We start from the raw sequence: 20,872 nt of genomic DNA, 5'->3' as shown, positions 1-20,872 counted from the left end.
CCGACCCCGCCTCACAAACCCGAGTTCTAGCCTCCTCTTTGTTGTCTAGTTCCCAGCCTCAGAGGATGTACTTTGCAAACATACCTAGGGAAGGAACTTTTTAATGCTAATACCTAGGTCCCTTCCAACCCAGAAATTCTGATTTAATAATCCAGGGTGCAGCCTGATTTTTACAACATTTAAACTTATGAAGACCGGAAGCGCGCGTCCGGTCTCCACGATCTAATTTCCTCCAAAATCGACCCGCCTGGGAAAAGAAAGCTGGCCTACGCCGCGCCGGGACACACTGACTCTCCCACCCGCTCCACAGATCGCTCCACAGATCGCACCACCCTCGCCGCGGGCGCGCCAGCCCCGCCCTTGGACTTGGGCTCCCGCCCGCGTTCGGAAAAACACCTGAACATTACTGAGCTGCCAGCCAAGGACGCGGTGCCTGGGGCGGACAAGACCGGCTTCTCGGCGAGCAACAGAGGGGACAGTGCTGGGTGAGTTGTCGAGGTCGCGGGTCCCTGGAGCTGGCTTCCGTAGCGGGTGGCGCCAATGAATACCGCTCCCGGGCCTGCGAGTTAAATGCTCCGGCGCGCGCGAGGGGGCGCGGGCGGGCGAGAGGCGGCCGGATCGCAGGAGGGGAACCAAACCGGAGAGAGCAAGGCACCTCCAAGGAGCTCAGGACTTGCAATATCCCCAAGGTCCTGGCTCCTGTGGCGGGATCAAGCTTCTACCTCACGGTGGGATGAGCCGCCAGTGTAAGAAAGGGATGTCTCTCTGGTCGCTCTTGTTTCAGGGTCCATTCTGCCCAGATCTCTGCTCTCTGATGCTCAGTACATGCATCTCCCGCTCCCCCACCACCCCCTAAATCACCCCTTTCAGCAGAAGTTGTTGTTGGCAGTCTTTTCACCCCACACTCCCTGCCCCAGGTCCCCGACCAATGCTCTTTCCAGGACAGAACTTCTGTCGTGCCCCGGATAGCCGACAGCCCCTAATTACATTGTGCCGAGTAAGTTCACCTTTTAGACTTATAGACCAGTATTGAGATTGATTAAATTTAAATTTGATCCTCTCGTATCTTCCTAAGAAAGAGTCTTTACAGTAATAAGGAAACATATTTACTTTGGTTTGTAAATATACATTTATATTTACATTATAAACTAAGTGTACTCACTATAAAGATTAGTACTATAACAATTTTTCAGTGATATAGCCAGGGATCATTAATTCATGTGCCAAGGGGAATACCCATCATAGTTGTAGCGAATACTCATTTTTCTGTCATTATGTGCCTGGCACTGTTCTCATGTCCACATTATAGTTGTGCCTCCTTATAGGGATTAGAGATCAGAGGAGGAGATGATGTGCACCCTGGTGACTTTGAAATGAAACCAGCACCTCTCCACCCTCTCCCCAACCCCAGCAAGGGCTAAGTGCAGGACAGTACCTTTTTTCCCCAGAATTCATTCAGACATTTCATGTGAACAAGTAGTGACCATATGATGCTTCTTAATACTTTACCTGTATTCGCTTGTTTACTCCTGCATCTAGTTTGCTGTTGAAATGAGGATTTGTATATGCTATTAGAATTGCCCTTTTTAGGAGAGGAAACTGAGACATAAGACATGAAATAGTTTTTACCAAAGTTGCAGAAAAAAATCAGTGACAGATGCAAAATTCCAACCCAATCTTTAGTCTGTAGACCTCACCACTGCCTGTATGGATGCATAGCAGGCATTCTAAACCCCAAATGGGGGCAACCCATGCTTCTAACTCTTAAAAACCTAGGAGGCATCTGCCAAGATGGTGATGAACTATGCATTGGTTCTAGGTCTTGCATTATGCTAACATTGTGACAGTGGAATAATGAAGTCTATAATAGCCTAAAGAGTTTTTTCATGTCACACTGGTCAGTGGTGAGATTTCTGTCTATCACCACAATGCTAGAGATCACTGAGTACATGTCTGTTTGTCTGGCATGGACTTATATAATAGTGTGCCTGAAAGCAAGCATGGTGGCCTGATACAAGTCACCTGGTGTTGAAGGAGTATTGATAGGAGGAAGCGCTGACTGTACACAGTATGATCCACACCCTTGCAGGTCTGCAGGCACATGCTCCATTTGTCTATATTTAAAACAAGAGTCCTCCTTCAGGACACTTTCTTTCCAAGTTCTGCATTGCCTGGGAGGCCCAATCAATCATCTGAAAGTTTCCCTATAAAAATATATCAGAGCAAAGTCGGCAGAGAGGCTATCTCACACAAAGAGTGATAAAACCCAGTGTTCACAGCAGAAAACACTCTGTTTGACCTGAAAGTTCGTGTCTCCCAAGCCAGCATTCTTGTTCCCTAGACAACCCTGGATGCACAAAGCAAAATCTCCTCAATATAAACTATTCTGTCCCCTGCCAGAAAAGCTACTGCCAAATCTTTCTACTTCCTGTCATTAATCATTTAGTTATCTGCTTAATGGTCACTTCCCAGCAAACCTTCCCTCTTGCTTCTTACCAGGCCCCCATCTAAATCACCTCTCCTGTCATCCACCCTATAGCACCCTGCACTTTTCTTTATTACATCATAACTTTTAATAATGTAGTTAACCATTTAAGATCTGTTTCTTCAACTTGTTAGCTCACCAGTGTAGAGAAAATAAGAGGCTACCAACCCCTTCCACCACAGAGACTAGAGTTAGAACCAACTCGGGGTTGGTGCTCAATAAACAGAACAAATGAACCAACTTGGTCCTGTACTAACTAGCACAGGGACTTTGGACAGACCCCATACATATTCTTTTGGATCCTTAATCTCATCTGTAGACTAAGCAATAACAACAGTTTAGATCACGTATTTCCAACATTTCCTAAGAATGGCCATGCACCAAACCTCCTGCAGATGAATCAAGTTGTGCATAGCAACTAGATAATAATAGTCACTAATAGAAACTCATTGGTCCTCAGTCAGCCTGAGAAGACCTGCTGCTCTCTCCTCACTCTTTCTACCTCCTGATACCTGTGTCTTCATCTGAACCTCTCAGTTGAACACCCCATTCAGGGAAGTCCTCTGCCCTCAGCACAGTATGCTCAGTGTTAAATATATCTTCCCATCATGGAGAAAATAAAGACCTTCCCTTCTTTCTCAGGTAATTGTTAGCAAATTATCTTACGAACTCTTTCTCACTAAAGTATGAGTCATTGATAGCAAGATGTAAGCATGGATCTCTATATAATTTTGTCATACATGGGGATCTTGTATTCATTCAGAAAACCTGTTGGGTACCTCTTGGTGAGCAACACTATAAACTTGAGAAATGTTATATCAGCTGTGAAATATTTCCTGTGAACCAAGATTGTGGTAAAGCATGAAATATATTATCACTTCATATGTAGAACCACCCTATGCCACCCTATGCCCCCAAAGGCCCCAGGCTTCACAGCGGGGCAGAACCAGGGCAGGGCAGGGATCCAGACCTATGTCCTATAAGTGACAGGGAGCTGGTGGCATGGGGTCCTCAGAGCTTAGGGAAGGGATATATGGTGCTCACAGTGAATCAGTTAGAAAAGGCTTAGGACATTTTATTTCTTCTCTTCAAACACTTTATACAAATAGAGTTTTACATTTTCCAGTTGAATCTCAGATTTTAAGTAGCAAGGCAAAAAAGAAGCACAGTGCAGATGAGAAAGTACAAACCTAAAAAAAAAAAAAAAAAAAAAACACACAAAACCAGAAAGGTAGCAGTTATGTCATCAACGTGACCAAGATACTTGAAGCCAAATCATTCAACCGGACTCAAGGTTAAGTGGGAGAAATAATGAATGTGTCCTTTGAGTTAAATTTAGGTGTGGTGGTTACAGTTCCCAGTTAATAAACATTTCTGTCATGCAAAACATGGTGGGAGAACAGTTACATGCAGAGCTTGGGACTTGACAAGATATGGGTCACCCTGTGGGTTTCTCCCCTTCTGAGTTTAGAGCCTACAGAGATGTTTAAGTCAGACTTCTCAGTTACTTTCACTACTCCAGAAAGTAGAACTCCATGTAGTGAGCAAACTCTCTCTCCTGCTCTACAGGTGTCAGCCAGAACATGTCTTCCAACCTGAGATCAGCAAGAAAATTGCTTGTTTTCTTAGGAAAATCACTGTTTAGTATTCTGGAGGCACTGATCTTTGTCTTAATCCCAAGGCCACGGAAGAACGTCGCTGGTGAAATAGTCCTCATAACAGGCTCTGGGAGTGGACTTGGGAGGCTCTTAGCCTTGCATTTTGCCCGCCTGGGATCTGTGCTTGTTCTCTGGGATATCAATACAGAGGGAAATGAGGAGACACTTCAGATGGCCCAGGAAGCTGGAGCCACGAGGGTGCATGCCTATACCTGTGATTGTAGCCGAAAGGAAGATGTATACAGAGTGGCCAATCAGGTAAATCTCAGAGACTGTTTTTTATCGGTAGTGAGAACCCTATGTAAACAATTTGGCCTGCATCATTTTGGTTGTTAATTTGCCTTTTTTAATGCCCATTTGCCTATCTCTGGTGTCCTTTAATTTAAAAAATAATTTTGTGGGGGAATGGGTTTTAGGATTTTTTTAGTTTTTACTGTATGAAATATGCTGTGCTAAGTACTCTGTATCATATCATAATGTTATAAAGTAAAACATTTTATTTTCCTTCTTCCGCTAATTGTTACACTAAGGCTTAGAGCAGGCATTTAGCTTAACTAAGAAATACAACTAATAAATAGCAAATCCATGGCCCCGACTCTGATATGCCAAATGGTAAGGAAGTTCTCAGTTCATACAGGCATATCTCTTTGCCTTGTAAGGATACCTCTGCCCTTCTGTTGGCATGCATACTCCACACATCACTTTCTCCTGGGCCACTTTGTGGCTCAGAATTGCTCAACTTAGTGAGAGAGAGGAACCAAACCAGTCTGCTGCAAGCAACCCAACTATTTTGCAAAGTTCTCCCATAGCTTCCATGCTCCACCAAGAACTTGGTACTTCCTCCTTCACCTCCTAGTGGGAAGCTTTACAGGTCACAGCCAGGTGAGGTTTTGTCTTTCCATCTTGTATTTTCTTGCCAGCTCCAATCACAGGCTGCCCAGTACAATGTGGAGATCCAAAACCTGACAGGCTCACATAGTTTTATGCTGGAACCACCCTTCAAATGCAGCCAACCTCCCAGATTCAGCAGCTGACACATGAAGCACTGATCACCTAGCATACTGACTTACGTGGACCACCACCAACTCCTCTGGCCAGTCTGAAACAAAAATTGGTTCATGTTCAAACACTGAGGATCTTTAGCTGTGAGGCAGACTACTGTGAAGTGCTCTATAAATAATCGCCTCCTTCCTCCTGGATCTGTAATTTAGTTCTGTTCAGCTGCTTGGCTTCTGAAGTGGTCCAGCACATCATAGTACTAGCTTGTTATTCAGCTTTTATAACTTTGGGGTCTTGTAAAGAATCAGTGATGTGCTCTTCTGAATTCAGGGGAAGCCAGTTTCTCCCCATCTTTATAAGCTAACCATTTCAACTTCTTTTTTCTGGATTAACAGGGACATATCAGAATTCTTAAGAAGTATCCCTTGGGAGACTGACCAAGGAGACAGTTTTTAGAGCAGTATAACAGCATTTAGAAATTGTGTCCCTGGATCATAACTTAGCCTCAAATTCAGAAGGCCCAGCCCTATTCTTTGGCAATTCAGTAAACACAAGGTGAGACTGCAGTTAGGTAATTGTCACTTATCTTTGATGTGACATGTGGGACTGTCCTAACCATATGTTTAATGACAGTGATCCTTGAACAAAACAATTCAGGTTCAGTTTGGCTTGGCATTCCTCCTATTGCATCATTAAATTCAACAGCTCAAAAAAAAAAAAAAAAAAAAAAAAAAACAGAAAAATCATAGCATCTGTCAAAATTTTTTAAAATTGAGTTCTGATTCCTAATGTTCAAGATCTTAGAAAACATGGCCACTGGTAGAAGCAGACCTTTCCTACTGCCAACTACCCCTAGTTAGAAGTGATTGGGAAACCTCCATGGTTGGGAAATACAAAGCAGTTATCTTAGCAGTTTAGAGCTGAACAGTAACATGCATGACAGCCCAATGGACTCACAGCAGGTTCATGTTTTCATAGTGTGGGCATGCAGAGGGAGAGCCCAAACAGGCACAGTTCATGTGCTGGTCTTTAGAGAGTTGTCATACAGGGTTAAACAGACTGTTGCCTCACTCTTAACACCAGGAAAAATGATGAATGCAAAAGGAAGGAAGGAAGGAAGAAAGAGAAGGAGGGGGGGCGGGGAGGAAATTACTTAAGAATTAGAATCTGTTGCATTCTCCTTAAGGTATGACCACTGGGCCCTTATAAAAAAACACAGTGCCAGCAAGTTTATTCTCATTCCAAGAATGAACATGTTACTGTGTTACCATTCATCATCAACAGTTAAGTTATAGTACATAAACCTGTTTCTCTCTGGTGTAACTTCTGGCTTTTCCATTCCTAACCCTGATCTAGGACACTGGACTTTAATATTGGTGCCCTCTTTCAGCCCAGATCCTTCTCTGGCTTTTGCTTTTGCCTCAGATGGAATGATCTACTCGTTTCTGGCCTTGACTGTTGTCCAAGTTGGATTTAATGAAATATTTTAGCTGTTCTCCACATCAGGCTTGTAGTTAATAGTTTCCAGTGCTTTTATTTGAAAACTCTAACTTAAATTGAGGTTCCCCTAGTTTCTATTCGGTCCACAGTTTTTCCTGGGCAACAGACCCAGGTAGTCTAAATGCTTAACACACCTCACCCTGATGCCAGGAACCAGGCCTTCCACCACAGCAGATGACAAAGATGACAGCTTCTACCTGGCTTCTGTGATGCCTTGTTCCCTCTGCCATACTGCAGTGATAACTCTGTGTCATCCACACAGGCGGGTGCACATGTACACACACACACTGCTGGATATGTAAGTGGCCCTCTGTGAACCTCCTGTAAGAGCACATGGCCACCACAGTGGGTGGTTCCCTCTGACTTATGAGTCAAGACTACTACTGTGTGATCTGAATTACAGTGATAAAATTCAGTACACATACAAGAATACAGGGAGAGTCCCACCGCCTGGAAAGACCTCTGTCAACCTCTCACATAAAACAATGATTACACACTGACAGTTTGGTAAAGGGTAAAGGTTCCAGTGTTACACACAGAATTTTTATTTCCTAAATAAAAGCCATTGAATACCTATCTTAACCTGTATTACAGCAACACACATGACTCATAGATCTTATACCTGAAAATTTGAGTTGGAGAGAAGAAAACCAGCCTGTTGAAAAGGGCAGGCAGATTCTAATCTGTGCTGTGTGTGTAAAACATAAATTATCCTTCTTTCTCTTGTTTATTACCTACTCTTTCCCATATTATGTGTGGCAGGTCTTGATCTATGTGCCATTTGCTCATGGTAAAGCTGTTCTTATGCCCCTTCACATGGATTAAGATGATTTGCTGCTAACAGAGCTCATAAAATGTACTGATCACAAAGTATAAGAACAACTCTAAGTGTAAAAGTAAAGTAGCATTTCAGCAATGGAACTATTTTAATCTAAGAGGGAGGAAGAAGAAGAAAAGCAGCAGATTTTGGATCTCTAGTATTCAGTTGACATCACAAGGGAAATAAACTTTATAGAATGCATAAATTCAGTATGAGTTAAGGATAAAAGAGATATGCAACTGTGGGAAAATAAAACGTAAATTATATGAGGAATTACTATTTTGATGGTATTGTTATTTAACTCAGGTTAAAAAAGAAGTTGGTGATGTTTCCATCCTAATCAATAATGCTGGAATTGTAACAGGGAAAAATTTCCTCGACAGTCCAGATGAGCTTATGGAAAAGTCATTCGATGTGAATTTCAAAGCACATTTATGGGTAATTATTTTTTCTTCTCATAATTTGTGTAACAGTAGTCATTCCAAAGTACTTTTGTACTTTCCTCTTGCTCTTTAACAACATCAGACTCTAAATAAAGCATAGATTTCTTAAAATTTTGTGTGTGTGTGTGTGCTGATGATAATCTCCAGGGCCTCACATGCTAGGTAAGCATTCTACCACTGAGCTACGCCCCTATCAAACATATCTTAATTTTGGTCTTGTCCAGGATTACTCAGTTGTCCTCTTTTGAGCCAACTCAATCTCTAACTCCAGAACCTCTGTTCAGAGACCCCTGCAGAGATAAAACTGCCTTAATGGTTGAACTACCATTTATTGATTGTGGCAAATGTTTGGTGACTATTCCAGACAGGTCACCTGTATACTCAGCCCTCTGTATCCACAGGTTTCACATCCATGGACCTAACCAATCATAGATCAAAAATACTCAAAACAATTAAATTTTTTCCTTGTCATTATCCCTAAACAACACAATATAACAACTCTTTAAACAGCATTTACATTGTGTTAAATGTAAGTAATCTAGAGATGGTTTAAAATATAGGAGAGTATGTGCATAGGTTCTGTGCAAATCCATGCCATTTATTCAAGGAACTTGAGCATCTGTGGATTGTGGTATCTTGGGAATCCTGGAGCCAGTCTTCCTCCCTGAATATCAAGAGATGATATATTCCTTAAAACAGTTCAGTGAGATGTACAAGGGATCATAAAACATAAAGATTTTTTTTCCAGGCTGCATAGTATGTGGCATGACCAAGGTAATTTTACAACTTTACAGTTTGCTTCAGCAGGGACACTTTTTATTTATTTATTTATTTATTTATTTATTTATTTATTTATTTATTTATTTATTTATTTGGGGGTTATATTATCTCACTTGCCCAGGCTAATCTCAAACTCCTGGACTCAAGTGATCATCTCCTGTAAGCCTCCTGAGTAGCTGGAACTACAGACATGTGCTATCTCACCAGGCTGTAGCCGGGACATTTTGGAAAATGAAAGGGGGCACTATTAATAGCACACCTGTTGTAGGCAAACCAAGGCCTCACTCGGTATCTGACTAGAAAGGAGAGGTTCTCCCCATAGCACCATGTGCCACCAATTTTAAGGGATACAGCTCTGGCTTCCAAAAAGATGCGTCCACTCCCACAAGTTGCGTTTTCCTGGCCTTTGCTGACACCGACCATCTCCAGGCCCCTCACATCAGGCATGTGACCTCTTAAGGCCTCTCTCAGCTTTGGATCCAGTTGTTCCAGCCCTGCTCACAGAGCTCATTCCCTGGGCAAGGCTCTCCCCTGGAGGCATTTGCTGGAGATTTCTGAGCTCCCTCTATTCTCCTCACACCTTTCCCACCCAACTCTTCTTTGGCCGCCCTTAAATGTAATTTGGAGTTTAGACATTTTTCTTCCCCTTCTTTTGCTGAAAGGGTAATAGTGCTGGTGGTAGTCTTGGTGTTCTGTATGATTTTCAGGAAACAAATGGAAAGATTCAGAATTTAGGTGCCACCATGTTCCTATAGGATCTACTGCAGATGATCTCTCTTGTCCCAAATGTCCCTCTCCTCTGCATATATATATATATACATACACACACATATATATACATATATATGCACATATGTGTTTATGTACATGTATTTTATATATAAATAGTGACTTCATCTTCATTCTGGCCATATATACATATGCTATATGCAAATGAAGATGAAGACTACAATCCCCTTTAAACTCTTTACTCCTATGGCTTTTGTGTCCTTTTCCTGCTTTTCCCCAGTCTCCTTCATGGTCTCCTCTTTTCTTTCTCTTTCTTTACTTCTAGTTGTTCCTTAAATGTCAGTGTTTCCCTGGTCCCTGCAATTCCCTCCCGTGCTCTCCATTCACTCTGGCAAGTTCTTGTACATCCTTGGAGTGCCTCCAGGTAACCAGGCACAGTATGTGATTTAGTTACCAGAAGGTCAGAGAGCTGCAGGACAACCAGGCTCCAGACCTTCAAAGGCAGCATCCCAACTGAGAAGCAGAGGGACCCATGCAGATCCTGAACCAGAATGCTTTTTGTTATGCTGTGCTGTTTCCTTTTCTTTGTTTTGATTTTCCACTTCTTGCTATGTGTTAGTTTCTCTCTGAAATTTTGTGCATTGCAGGCAAATGAAGGGGGCTTGACCTCTGTGAGAGATCCCTCTTCTTAACATTGTTGTCCACATGTGTGTTTAATTACTGCTTTGTTACAGGAAATGCCTTCTCCAAAGCCTGATTTCTCTCCCCTGCACACCCTTTCTCCCGATTCCCAAACATGAAGGTGTTCTTAGCCAGGGGGAGTGGTATATGCCTGTAATTCCAGCAACTGAGGAGGCTGAGGCAAGAGGTCAAGGCCAGCCTCAACAACTTAGCAAGACCCTGTCTCAAAATAAAAAACTAAAAGTATGGGGATGTAGCTCAGTGGTAGAACACCACCGGTTCAATCCCCAATACCACCAAAAAAAAAAAAAAAAATGAAGGTGGTAAGAGTATTCTACATGACTGAAACAAAACAATGTAAGTCCTAACAAATGCTCTATTTTATGAATTGGAATAAAAATAAAAAATTATCATTGAAGGAAGTAGAGGTGAGTTTGAGTTTAAAACAAAGTACTCTTTTTCGATGGCTGTCAACAGCAGGATATCTTACAATGTTCAGGAAAAATTTGGAATTTTTAATGAAGCCAACAAGGAAAAAAGCAATAACAATCGTATCATTTCAGTACTCATTGGTTTTTAGTTTGCAGCTATTGCAACTGATTTTCCTATACTACTTCAATTGTTGTCTTAATACTATTTTTAAAATTCAAATGCAAACACAAAAATAAGCATGAATTTTAATAATATTAGAATTGCCTTAGTAAAATATTGATTCAACAAGTTAATCAGGTTTAAATAATTAACTTTCCAGGTGTTGGAGTTTTTATATCCCAGTGCCTTCAGATATTTTCTGTGAACCAAAATCATTTTCAATTATAATTATCATATAAACATCTGATGAAAGTGCACAATTGTGGTATCAAGTGTTAAAAGTTTTCTTTGCTCTTTTTAGACTTACAAAGCCTTTCTACCTGCTATGATTGCTAATGACCATGGACATTTAGTTTGCATTTCAAGTTCAGCTGGATTAGTTGGAGTTAATGGACTGGCAGGTAAGAGAAATATTTCATAATTGCAAAATTCTTTATAACCCTAACTTACATGATAATTCTGAATAGCCAACATTGACTTGATGCCCTAAAAATAAAGTACAGTAAGCCTTAGTGAACAAGATAAGTGGTTGAGAACTTCATGGTACAATAAAACAGCCCATCAGATAAAGTTGGACTATGCCCTTTGGAATCATTAGGTCTTATGCAATCCCCAGAATTTAGAAGATAGGGATCTAGCAGTACAGTTTTGCACAAGCAATTAAATTCACCTGGCACTGTCATCAGCCTGGGAGGGAAGAATACCTGCTTTCTCCCAAAGTTTATATTAGGTTATCTCTGTGAGTTTGGAGAACATTTCTTCATCCCAAGAAACCTAAAATTAACCTTTTTGCTTTTCTATTGGTTTAAGACCTGCAGGACATAATGGTCATTTCATCACACCATGGACAGTGGACAAAGGGATAAACTAAGATCCTTGTCCAGAGAGACCCAATTCAGGAGCTAACACTAGGATATGCAGATATCTTGACCTCACCATACCAGCAGTCCCCTGGAGCTGGTATGGGTCCTGGCTTAAGCAGATCAACTGAGACTCATGTAATAGAACTGTAGCAGCAATACTGAGATAACAGACAAGATGGTTTGGTGATCAGGAACTTCTGATCCACTTGAGCCAAGTGTCAAGGTTCAAGGTTCACAAAATTCATCTTAACTCAGTGCATCTCAATGATATGAATAGGGTTTCCAGAACCACACATCAATCAATATATTACCACTTGGTACTCTCTGGACCTAGACTTCCCTCCTTCTGTCCTTTTCAGAATTCATCATGGGTTATTATTACCTCTCTCTTACATGTCTGATAAATCACAGGCTTTTGAAATCACACAGGAATATTTACAACTACTATTAATCCTTTTACTGACACAATGTCCCTTCAGAAATGGGACTTGTCCACCCCCAGCTCACCTGAGAAATTAAGCATAAGCCTTGTTTCCCACAGTGTGTATTTCCCACAGTGAGTCTTGGTCTATTGTGTCACAGCCACCCTCCCCAGAGAGCTAGTTGAAAATGCAGATGCTCTGTATCCTGGGTTTTATCTGCTTATCAGAATCTCAGAAATCAAGGGCTCCAAGAGCTGCATTTATACCAGATGACTTAGATCATCCTAGAAGCTGCTCTGGACCCTCCTGTCCCCTTCCCTCCATTTAGCCTCTTACCTCTGCCTATGCACCCCTGAGGCCTGACAGCCCCATACCTGGCACCTGAAACCTGGATCTTGTCAGTTGTAACAGCATTATTGCAACATAGCAAGTAAGTATTCCCCTTTTGACTGTGAAGTAAAGGAAAGTATTAATCTACCTCAATGCCATTTCTTCTCCACATCTTTTTCACTCAGCAAATTGAATATCCAGGTATTTTCTTGAAGCAAAGGTGATTAAATACAGAATGCTCAAAACCAATGTTAGTTCCATTCTCCACTTCTCCTTGCATTTTCAAGGTATTTAAGAGATGGCCATTGAAGCTAGGAAGTCCCTTGTTTCTTTTCTGAAGGTGGAAGAAGGAGTTATAGTTGGATGTTACATTCTGCCTCTCATGGAACCAGCGAGCAGTTTGTTTTCAACAACTTATTTTAAACATCTAGAATGTTTAATGTGGTTATATATGTATCAGTATAATAATTAGAATTGTCATTTTCCATTTCCAATTCTAGTTAGGCTACTGCTCGTCACAATAAGGTAGTCATAGTTGAAAGATCATTTGATCTGATTATCACAGCACTTGCTAACCTCTCTTGCTTAGACTCCTACATGACTTCCTGATTTATTTTCTTTTTTGAATGTCTTTTTCTCCCAGTGGGCTTTAAGTTTTTTGAGATAGGTTCAGGATACACATCTTGTGCCCCTTGTAACAGCTAACACAGGATCAGACAGTCACTAACTTGTAAGTAAGTCTAGCAGTGTGGCCTGTAGGAGCAGCCCTGCAGACCTTCCTATATTGGGGTTGGCTTGGTCATTCTCACCTGACCTTCTGTTGACCATGTTTCTTCCTACTCATTCCCCATTCTTCCAATGGAGGTAGATCCAGATCATACCACAAGAACTCTGAAACTGTTGTCACATGTTCTGCTGCTATTAGTGTTATAAGTAAACTTTAATGTAACTCTATTTTAAAACTATAGAATGCAAGAATATCTCAGAGATATTGCAGGTTTGGTTCCAGGCCACTGCAATAAAGTGAGTCACATGGTTTGGTTTGGTTTGGTTTTTAAATTTTCCAATGCATATGAAAGTTAGCTTACACAATACTGTCACTTATTAAGGGTGCAGTAGCATTATATTTTTAAATGTGTACATACCTTAACCCACTGCTGCTGGGTATGTGCATCTGTAATCCCAGCAATTTGGGAAGTCAAGGCAAAAAGATCACAAGTTTGAGGCCAGCCTCAGCAACTTAGTAAGACCCTGTCTCAAAATAAAAGAATAAAAAGGGTTGGGGTACAGCTCAGAGGTGAAGTGCCCCTAAGTTCAATCCACAGTACCAAAAAAAAAAAAAAACAAAAACAAAACTGTACTGCTAAAAATATGCTAATGAGCATCTGAGCTGTTGGAAAAATGACACCAACAACAGACTTATGCAAACTACTGTAAACCTTCAATTTGTAAGATATTATCTATGAAGCAAAATACAATAAAACAAGGTATGCTTTTTCACTACTGTGACCAAAGGACCTGACAAAAACAATTTTATAGGAAGAAAAATGTATCTGGGGCTCACAGTTTCAGAGGTCTCAGTCCATAGATGGCCAACTCTGTTGCTCTGGGCCTAAGGTGAGGCAGAACATCATGGTGGAAAGGTGTGGAAGAGGAAAGCAGCTCAGAACATGGCATTCAAGAAGCAGAGAGAAGGCTGTGCTCTCCAGGGACAAATATATACCCCAAAGGTGCACACCCCCAGTAACCTTCCTCCTCCAACCACACCCTAACTGCCTTAATCCCTGTCAGTGGATTAATGCATCAATTAAGTTTAGGCTCTCATAACCCAATCATTTTATCCCTGAACTTTCTTGTGTCATCTCACACATGAACTTTTTGGGGACACCTCATATCTAAACCATAACACCTATATACATAAATATTGTTTGTCTCTTTCAGATTATTGTGCAAGTAAATATGCAGCCATTGGTTTTGCTGAATCTATGTTTGTAGAAACATTTGCCCTAAAACAAAAGGGGATTAAGACTACAATTGTGTGCCCATTTTTTATAAAAACTGGAATGTTTGAAGGTTGTACTACAAAGTAAGTATGCCTTTTGATTCCGAAGTAACAGTATTGTTAAAAATGATTGACTATCCATTTGATTCTGTTTTATCTGTTTTTTAAAGTTGTCTAGAAGATGATTTTCTAGCATTCAGCCTGATTGTATAAGTGGTTTCAGAATTCTGTCTGTCTTCACATGTGTTTGTGTTAAGCTACTAAATCAAATACAAATGCTTTATCAAGGACGTATCCAACTAGCAGCCACCCTGTGATCCCAGATCTGCTTATTTATCTCCCAGACTACCCTTGCCACCATCCCTCTCTGCCGCCCAATACCATTCAACCCTCTTCCCTGATTCCAGGAGGACTAGAAATCATTGAAGGCTGCTAAAATGGAATACCATACACTATGTGTCTTAAACAACAGAAATTTCTTTCTCACAGTTCTAAGGACTAGAAGTCCAAGATCCAGTATCTGGTGAAAGTATTCCTCCCGGTTTGCATATGGCAGCTTTCTTCTTGTTATACACTAACTTGGAGAGAAGAGGAATTTGGGGGATAGAGAAACACAGAGAGAGAGAGAGAGACCATCTTTATTGTGGCTCTTCTCAGAGGGCACTTTTTTACTGCTGTGACCAAAAGACCTGACAGGAACCATTTCAGAGGAGGAAAGGTTTATTTTGGGGCTTACAGTTTCAGAAGTCTCAGTCCACAGACTGCTGACTCCATTGCCTTCAGCCTGGCGTGAGGCAGAGGAAAACAGCTCAAGATGTGACTACCAGGAAACAGAGATAAGCTCATCAGGGACATAACCCAAAGGTACACCCCTAATGTCTATCTCCTTCAGCCACTCCCTTCCTACCTACAGTCACCATCTAGTTAATTCATTCAAGCGAATGAATTTAATAATGAGGTTAAGGCTCTCATAACTCAGTCATTTTACCTCTGAATGTTCTTGTATTGTCTCACACATGAGTGTTTGGGGGATATCTCATAGCTAAACCATAACAGACACCAAACCCATTCATTAGGGCTCCATTCTCCTAATTCGAAAGACCCAAGCTTCAACATGTGATTTTGGGAGGAAACACATTCAGGATATAGCAGACACAAATGCCCAATTCTCCACCTCATGAAGACAGCAGGCAGTGTGTTCCCAGTGACTCACTTTACAACATCTAGACCATTTTTTATATGGTTTCATATCAGTGTTATTGTGACATCCATGTCTTCATCAGAATCATCGTTTTTCCTTTCCAAGTCTAAGTATGTTTTAAATCACCATGTTGATAATAAGGTGATAAAAAGGTGAAATAGATGAAATCTGGAAGGAAAAGAAATAATTGAGAATGTCTTACAACCTTCTTATTCATAGTTTAAAAAAGAATCATTTTAATTAATTTGTTAATTTGGATTTTGTTTGTTTGTTTATACTCTAGGTGTCCTATGCTGTTGCCAATTCTGGAGCCAGACTATGTTGTCAGAAAAATAGTAGATGCTATTCTTCAGGAAAAGATGTATTTGTACATTCCAAAGTTTTTATACTTCCTGATGTTTTTAAGAAGGTAGTGGTATCAGTTTTTATTTTACTTTCCTAACATGCCATTCAAAAGTTTAATCCAAATCATACCAAGAGCCAATTTTTTGAAAATTGTTAAATCTTCTATATCCTGTTGATCCCATTTTTGGACCCCATTTGTTGACCTAATCCCAAACTTTCACAGTTGCCATGATTCCTATGAGTCCAGTATAAGGGGCTGGACACTTGCTGCTATCTTAGTATATTTCATTGTTATAAAAAGAACTGAATTTCCTGAATTAAGGAAGGCAAATTGAAATCATGTCTTTAGAAGAGATGCTTTTTCTTGTTCCCGTCATAAAATGATCATGTTGGAATAGATTCTGTGCACAGGCTTCCTCATGTTTAGGGTCCAACAGTGAAGGCTGGACAGTAATCAAATTCCTCAGAAATTTGTGGTATGGATAAAATTGGTAATAGATAATAAATTTGAGCAATACGATGTTTAAAGAACTCTGAGGGAAAAAACTTAAAACCACCACTTACAAGCATGAAAAAAAACATTTTTGCCCACCCTTCTGTGCTCTCCATTGGGTTTCAGTGCTGAAATTCATCAGCTGCAGCTTAGGAACATTTGTCTCAGATACAGGAAAAGGCTCACTGAGTGCTGTATCCATTATCTCACTACATCTTCTAGACTGTGATGGGTCATTTATGTCTGTCCTCATAGAATTTTTTCTTTTGCAAGGAAGCACTTTCCACTACTGACCTGTTGAGTTGAAACCAGTCTCATTTTAACTATCTCTGGCTGGTTCTAGCCCTGCTCCCCGCTCTACATGTAATTCCACTCCTTTTGACGCTGACAATTCTTCAATTATTTGAGTATAGGTACAGTGCTTTGTGTTCACCACATGGCTAGCAGCCATTGCCCTTCCTGCAATAAGGAAATTTATTTTCTCATTATTTAATGACTATTTATATCATTAGATTTTATTATTTATGCCATTAGATTAATTATCTATTGCCTATTTTGTCCATACCACAAATTTCTGGGGTATTTGGCTTAGTGCCTGACCTTGACTTTGGGGCCCTATACTTCATGCAATGAACCAAAAGTCTTTGTCTTACCTTCTATCCTTTTCCAGGCTTCACCTAGCTCAGGAGAGATCAATATAACTGATGGAAAGACGTGTGAGGGAAGGTGAAGGGTCTCTGACAAGCAGTTTGAAATCCCGGGTTATTATTCTGACGTTGATCAAGTCTGTGATTCCTAGCATGCTGTGTATTCTCCAGGCCTCCTCATTTACAGTGTAGATACAGAGTTTGTCAGAGCTGTAGATTTAGATGAAGTAATGCACTATTTATCAGATAGTGCATGTATTCACAAGTGAATACTTCTTGCCTAATGGTAAAGGCAAGCTCTAAGAGAATGGAACTTAGTTTTTCTACTCTGAATAATTGTGGAGGTTATATTTGCATTTAGTGTACATGACTTCTGAGCCATCTATGGAAAGAGAGCTAGATAGTTCCTGAGAAGGATAGAGGAAACACAAAGAGACCCTGTGAAGAGGATCATGTGAAACACTCCTTCATCATTCAGCAAACATTTAGAGAGCTTTATGTGTGCCATTTACCACTCCCTACCCCAGGACCTGCTGTTATAGCAAAGAACCATCATAATGGAAATTGCCCTCTCAGGGATGGACGGTGGGAAAGAATCACACAAAAAAGTAAAGAAAAAGAAAAGGTATGCTGATTATCATAAGTGCCATGAAGAAACACAAAGCCAGAAAAGAACCTTGGAGTGGGAGGTAGAGGAGAACCAGTTGAGACTTAAGTGCAGTGCTGGGGGATGACTCCCCCAAGAAATTAATGCTTGTCCAGAGACCTGAAGTTGGGGAGGATCTGAACCAGCTAGAGATCTTGGGGTGGCCCCACAGAGGAACAGCAAGTTCAGGGTCCTTTTCTTTGCCGTACCCTTAGGACAAGTCTCAGTGTACAGGACCTGTCTGTACATTTCCTCACTCTGCAGTGTTGAAAGTCAAGATCAGCAGAGTTTATATCTGAGTGATGGTCATGAGCATCTGTGGGGCAAGTGGGGATGGAGGAGATGAACCTTGGTCTTGCCAAAGGTGAGGGCCTGTTACATCTTGTCCTCATGGTAGTCCAAGAAGGAAAGGTGGATGCCTTTGAGGAAACTGAGGCCTGCAAACTAAGTAAGTTGCCTGGGCTGGAATTGCAAATGACAGAGCTGGGATTCCAGCCAGATGCATCTACCTCCAAAGTCCATGCCTACAAGCACATGCTTGCTTCCTCTCAGTCATTACATAGGGTGGTAATGCTGCAGAAACTGAAATGAGAAGTTAATTGAACAAGGCCAGTAAAGCCAGGAGAGCTAATAGAGACCCTTTGAGCAAGTATCCCTGTATTAATAATAAGGTTGAACTCTGACTACATCTGCAGGAAGCAGTGATAGTTTTCAGCTGAGCAAAGATGTTTTCATGAATGGTAACCAAGAAAGTTTACTCTTTCTGTTCTCTTTAGTGTCTTGCCCATCAAGACAGGACTGCTCCTAGGTGACTACCTCGGTGTCTTAGAGGCAATGGAAGGCTTCACTGGCCAAAAGAAGAAAGTCTAAAGACCAACTCTATGACTGATTTCATCTGATACCCATTGCTACATCATGTTTGTTTCAAATAAGAAAAGTAATCTTGTCTAACAATAGAATATATCTGGAGACAAGTACCATTCCTATTTCTGCTATCTGGACTAGAATTTTCAACCCATGCTTTTGAAAGTAACATTGCTATCTCCTTTTTTATTGAGATTGGTTGTTTTGATTTAAAAAATAAAGGTAGTCCGTTTGTGTCATTTCCAGTTGTAACAGATGCGTGAGAGAGATACAGTCCTTTAAGCTCCCCTATACTTTGGCTACCACAGGGGTGGCTCCTATAGAGCAGGTGGATGTGCTTGAGCCTGCCTAGGTAGTGAGGGGTTGGGGAGAGCACAGTGAGTAGCCTGAATGCTACACAGAGGTCTGGATTTCCCAGCATCTTGCTCTCAGTTTTGGCCATTTGGAACCCTGATTACCTAATGTAGAAAATGCCAGTCCCCCGTGTCTTTTTTGCCAAAGCAGCTTCACAGTTGCTTGCTTCTTTGATGCCCTGGATACTCGGTTGTCCAGCTGAAGGTCCATCCAGAGCCATGTGTCAGAGAACCTTACCAGTCCTTTCCTGAAGGGTCCTCCTAGACAGTGATCCTAGAACCAACTCTCAAATGGGCTCCCATTTTGTTCCCTAAAAGAGATCAAAGAATGATTGCATCTTACTCAGAAAATGAAATTCTACAGAATTAGATTTATTACTGCTAATTTACCCCAAAAATATTCTTGTGGTTAATTTTAAGTGTTTAACTTAGTTCAAGTTGGGATTCATGGTGAGGTATTTTTTCCACAGAATGAGCAATTTTATGCATTTGAATTCATCAGTTCTGCCCTCACCTCGAAGCTATTGTGTTCTTACAGTGTAATCAACTGGCAAACTGCTTTCATGCTTTGGAGATTAATTCTAAAAGCAAGATTAAGAAAAATATGTTAATTACCATATCCCTGGAACTCCTTCCCAGACTGGTGGGGACACCTTCCCAATGCAAGAAACAGCAACCTTTTTGTCCCTGCCTTCTTGGGAAGCAGGAAGGGATGTGAGGGAAGACCCTATAAGACCCCCAAAAATTGAGAATTTGAATTTCTTAAGGGTAAATTGTTGCCCTTAGAGGGGCAATGGGCAGTATGAGGTCTGGAATAAGTGTGAACTGATTCATCTTGAATTTCCTCTCTTTCCTTTCCACTCAGCCTTCAGGAACTGCCTTATGATAATAATGATGAACATTAATATTAATTTGCTCAGTGCCAAGCTAAGCACTTTATAAACATTTCATTAAATAAGAATATCACATCATGACTCAAAAAATGAAAAAGGTATTTGGTGTGGTGTGTGACTAAGAATACAAGGCATTTCATTTCACTGAGAAGCACCCTACCCAACTATAGATGTGTTCTGAGAGGATCAAAGGCCCTCTTAGACTAACCAACTGATGTTCCAAATCCTTGGTTAACAAGGTTAATTAAGAGAGAAGCACAATATTGCTCCTATATTACAATTCCAAGAGCGTATATTCTGGGGGCCTGTCTATTTAGTTGAAGAATAAAGAAGAGACTCTTAGGGGATTTAGCAGAACAAAGGTCTGGGGGGCAGAGTGGGCATCCACCACATCATAACAGCATTAGCAGCAATTATTTCTAATTGGAGTGCATCTTGGCTGGGCTGCTACAGAGGCCTGAAATTCAATTGTGGTTTTACAATACCCATAAAATTGTCTAAACAAATTCAGATTCACTTGAGGCTATTCTATGAGAAGAGACCACATGTAAATTAGAGGATTCTAGAGGATAATAAATAACAAGGTGATTTAATGGCCCTGGGGAATGGATGCTCTCACATGTGTTTTATACTCATTTCCAGCTGAAATTTAGTTCTAATAAAACCATGATCAAGAGCCCAGCACCTAAGTAAGGCTGAAGGGATAGAGCTCTGCAGGACCAGGGCTGGGTCCCAGGACTGGGCACACTGCCCTCTAGGGTGTGCCAGCCAGCATCCTAGCCTCACTGTGCTGCTCAAACACTAAGAAGAATCCTTGCTATGAGGAGTTCAGGTAAAAATGTGCGACCATGTTTGCTTTTTTGTTTGGGGGATTTTTGTTTGTTTGAGGTGTGGTTTTACATTGTAATGCTATCTCAGCTCAAGCTGCCATTAAAATACCTAGACTCAGTGACTTAAATGACAGAAATTTATTTTTTCCCAGTCTGGAAAGCTAAAGTCCAAGATCAGGGTGCCAACTGATTGATTTTCTGGTGTGGGTCCCCTTCCTGGCTTAGACCAGCAGGCTTCTCATTGTGTCCTCACATGGGCTATCCTCAGAGTGCATGAAAAAAAGAGAGAGAGCATCA

General features: G+C 41.0%; 1 protein-coding gene across 2 annotated transcripts; it reads left to right on the top strand.

The window, feature by feature from the left end:
* The first annotated feature begins 349 nt into the window (after positions 1-349).
* Positions 350-18,740, top strand: LOC306647819 (epidermal retinol dehydrogenase 2). 2 transcript variants are annotated; one of them, XM_079117341.1, is made up of 7 exons: positions 350-485; positions 4,055-4,401; positions 7,769-7,900; positions 10,988-11,087; positions 14,243-14,387; positions 15,788-15,913; positions 18,412-18,740. In XM_079117341.1, exons 2-7 carry the CDS (start codon positions 4,069-4,071, stop codon positions 18,503-18,505), a joined length of 930 nt encoding a protein of 309 aa, XP_078973467.1. In that variant the 5' UTR covers positions 350-485; positions 4,055-4,068; the 3' UTR covers positions 18,506-18,740. The 2 variants fall into 2 exon arrangements, with proteins under 2 accessions (XP_078973467.1, XP_078973468.1); XM_079117342.1 differs by lacking the exon at positions 7,769-7,900.
* Positions 18,741-20,872: the final 2,132 nt, after the last annotated feature.

The sequence above is a fragment of the Sciurus vulgaris genome, assembly GCF_902686455.1.
Source record: "Sciurus vulgaris genome assembly, chromosome: 1".
NCBI lineage: Eukaryota > Metazoa > Chordata > Mammalia > Rodentia > Sciuridae > Sciurus > Sciurus vulgaris.
The sequence above is the reverse complement of the archived record's forward strand: the minus strand, read 5'-3'. Positions and strand labels throughout refer to the sequence as shown.

Excerpts from the sequence above, each read along its gene's own strand:
- LOC306647819 (XM_079117341.1), top strand. The coding sequence starts at position 4,069 with ATGTCTTCCAACCTGAGATCAGCAAGAAAATTGCTTGTTTTCTTAGGA. Across the intron at positions 4,402-7,768 it reads TATACAGAGTGGCCAATCAG|GTTAAAAAAGAAGTTGGTGA; the intron begins GTAAATCTCAGA and ends TATTTAACTCAG. Across the intron at positions 14,388-15,787 it reads TTTGAAGGTTGTACTACAAA|GTGTCCTATGCTGTTGCCAA; the intron begins GTAAGTATGCCT and ends TTTATACTCTAG.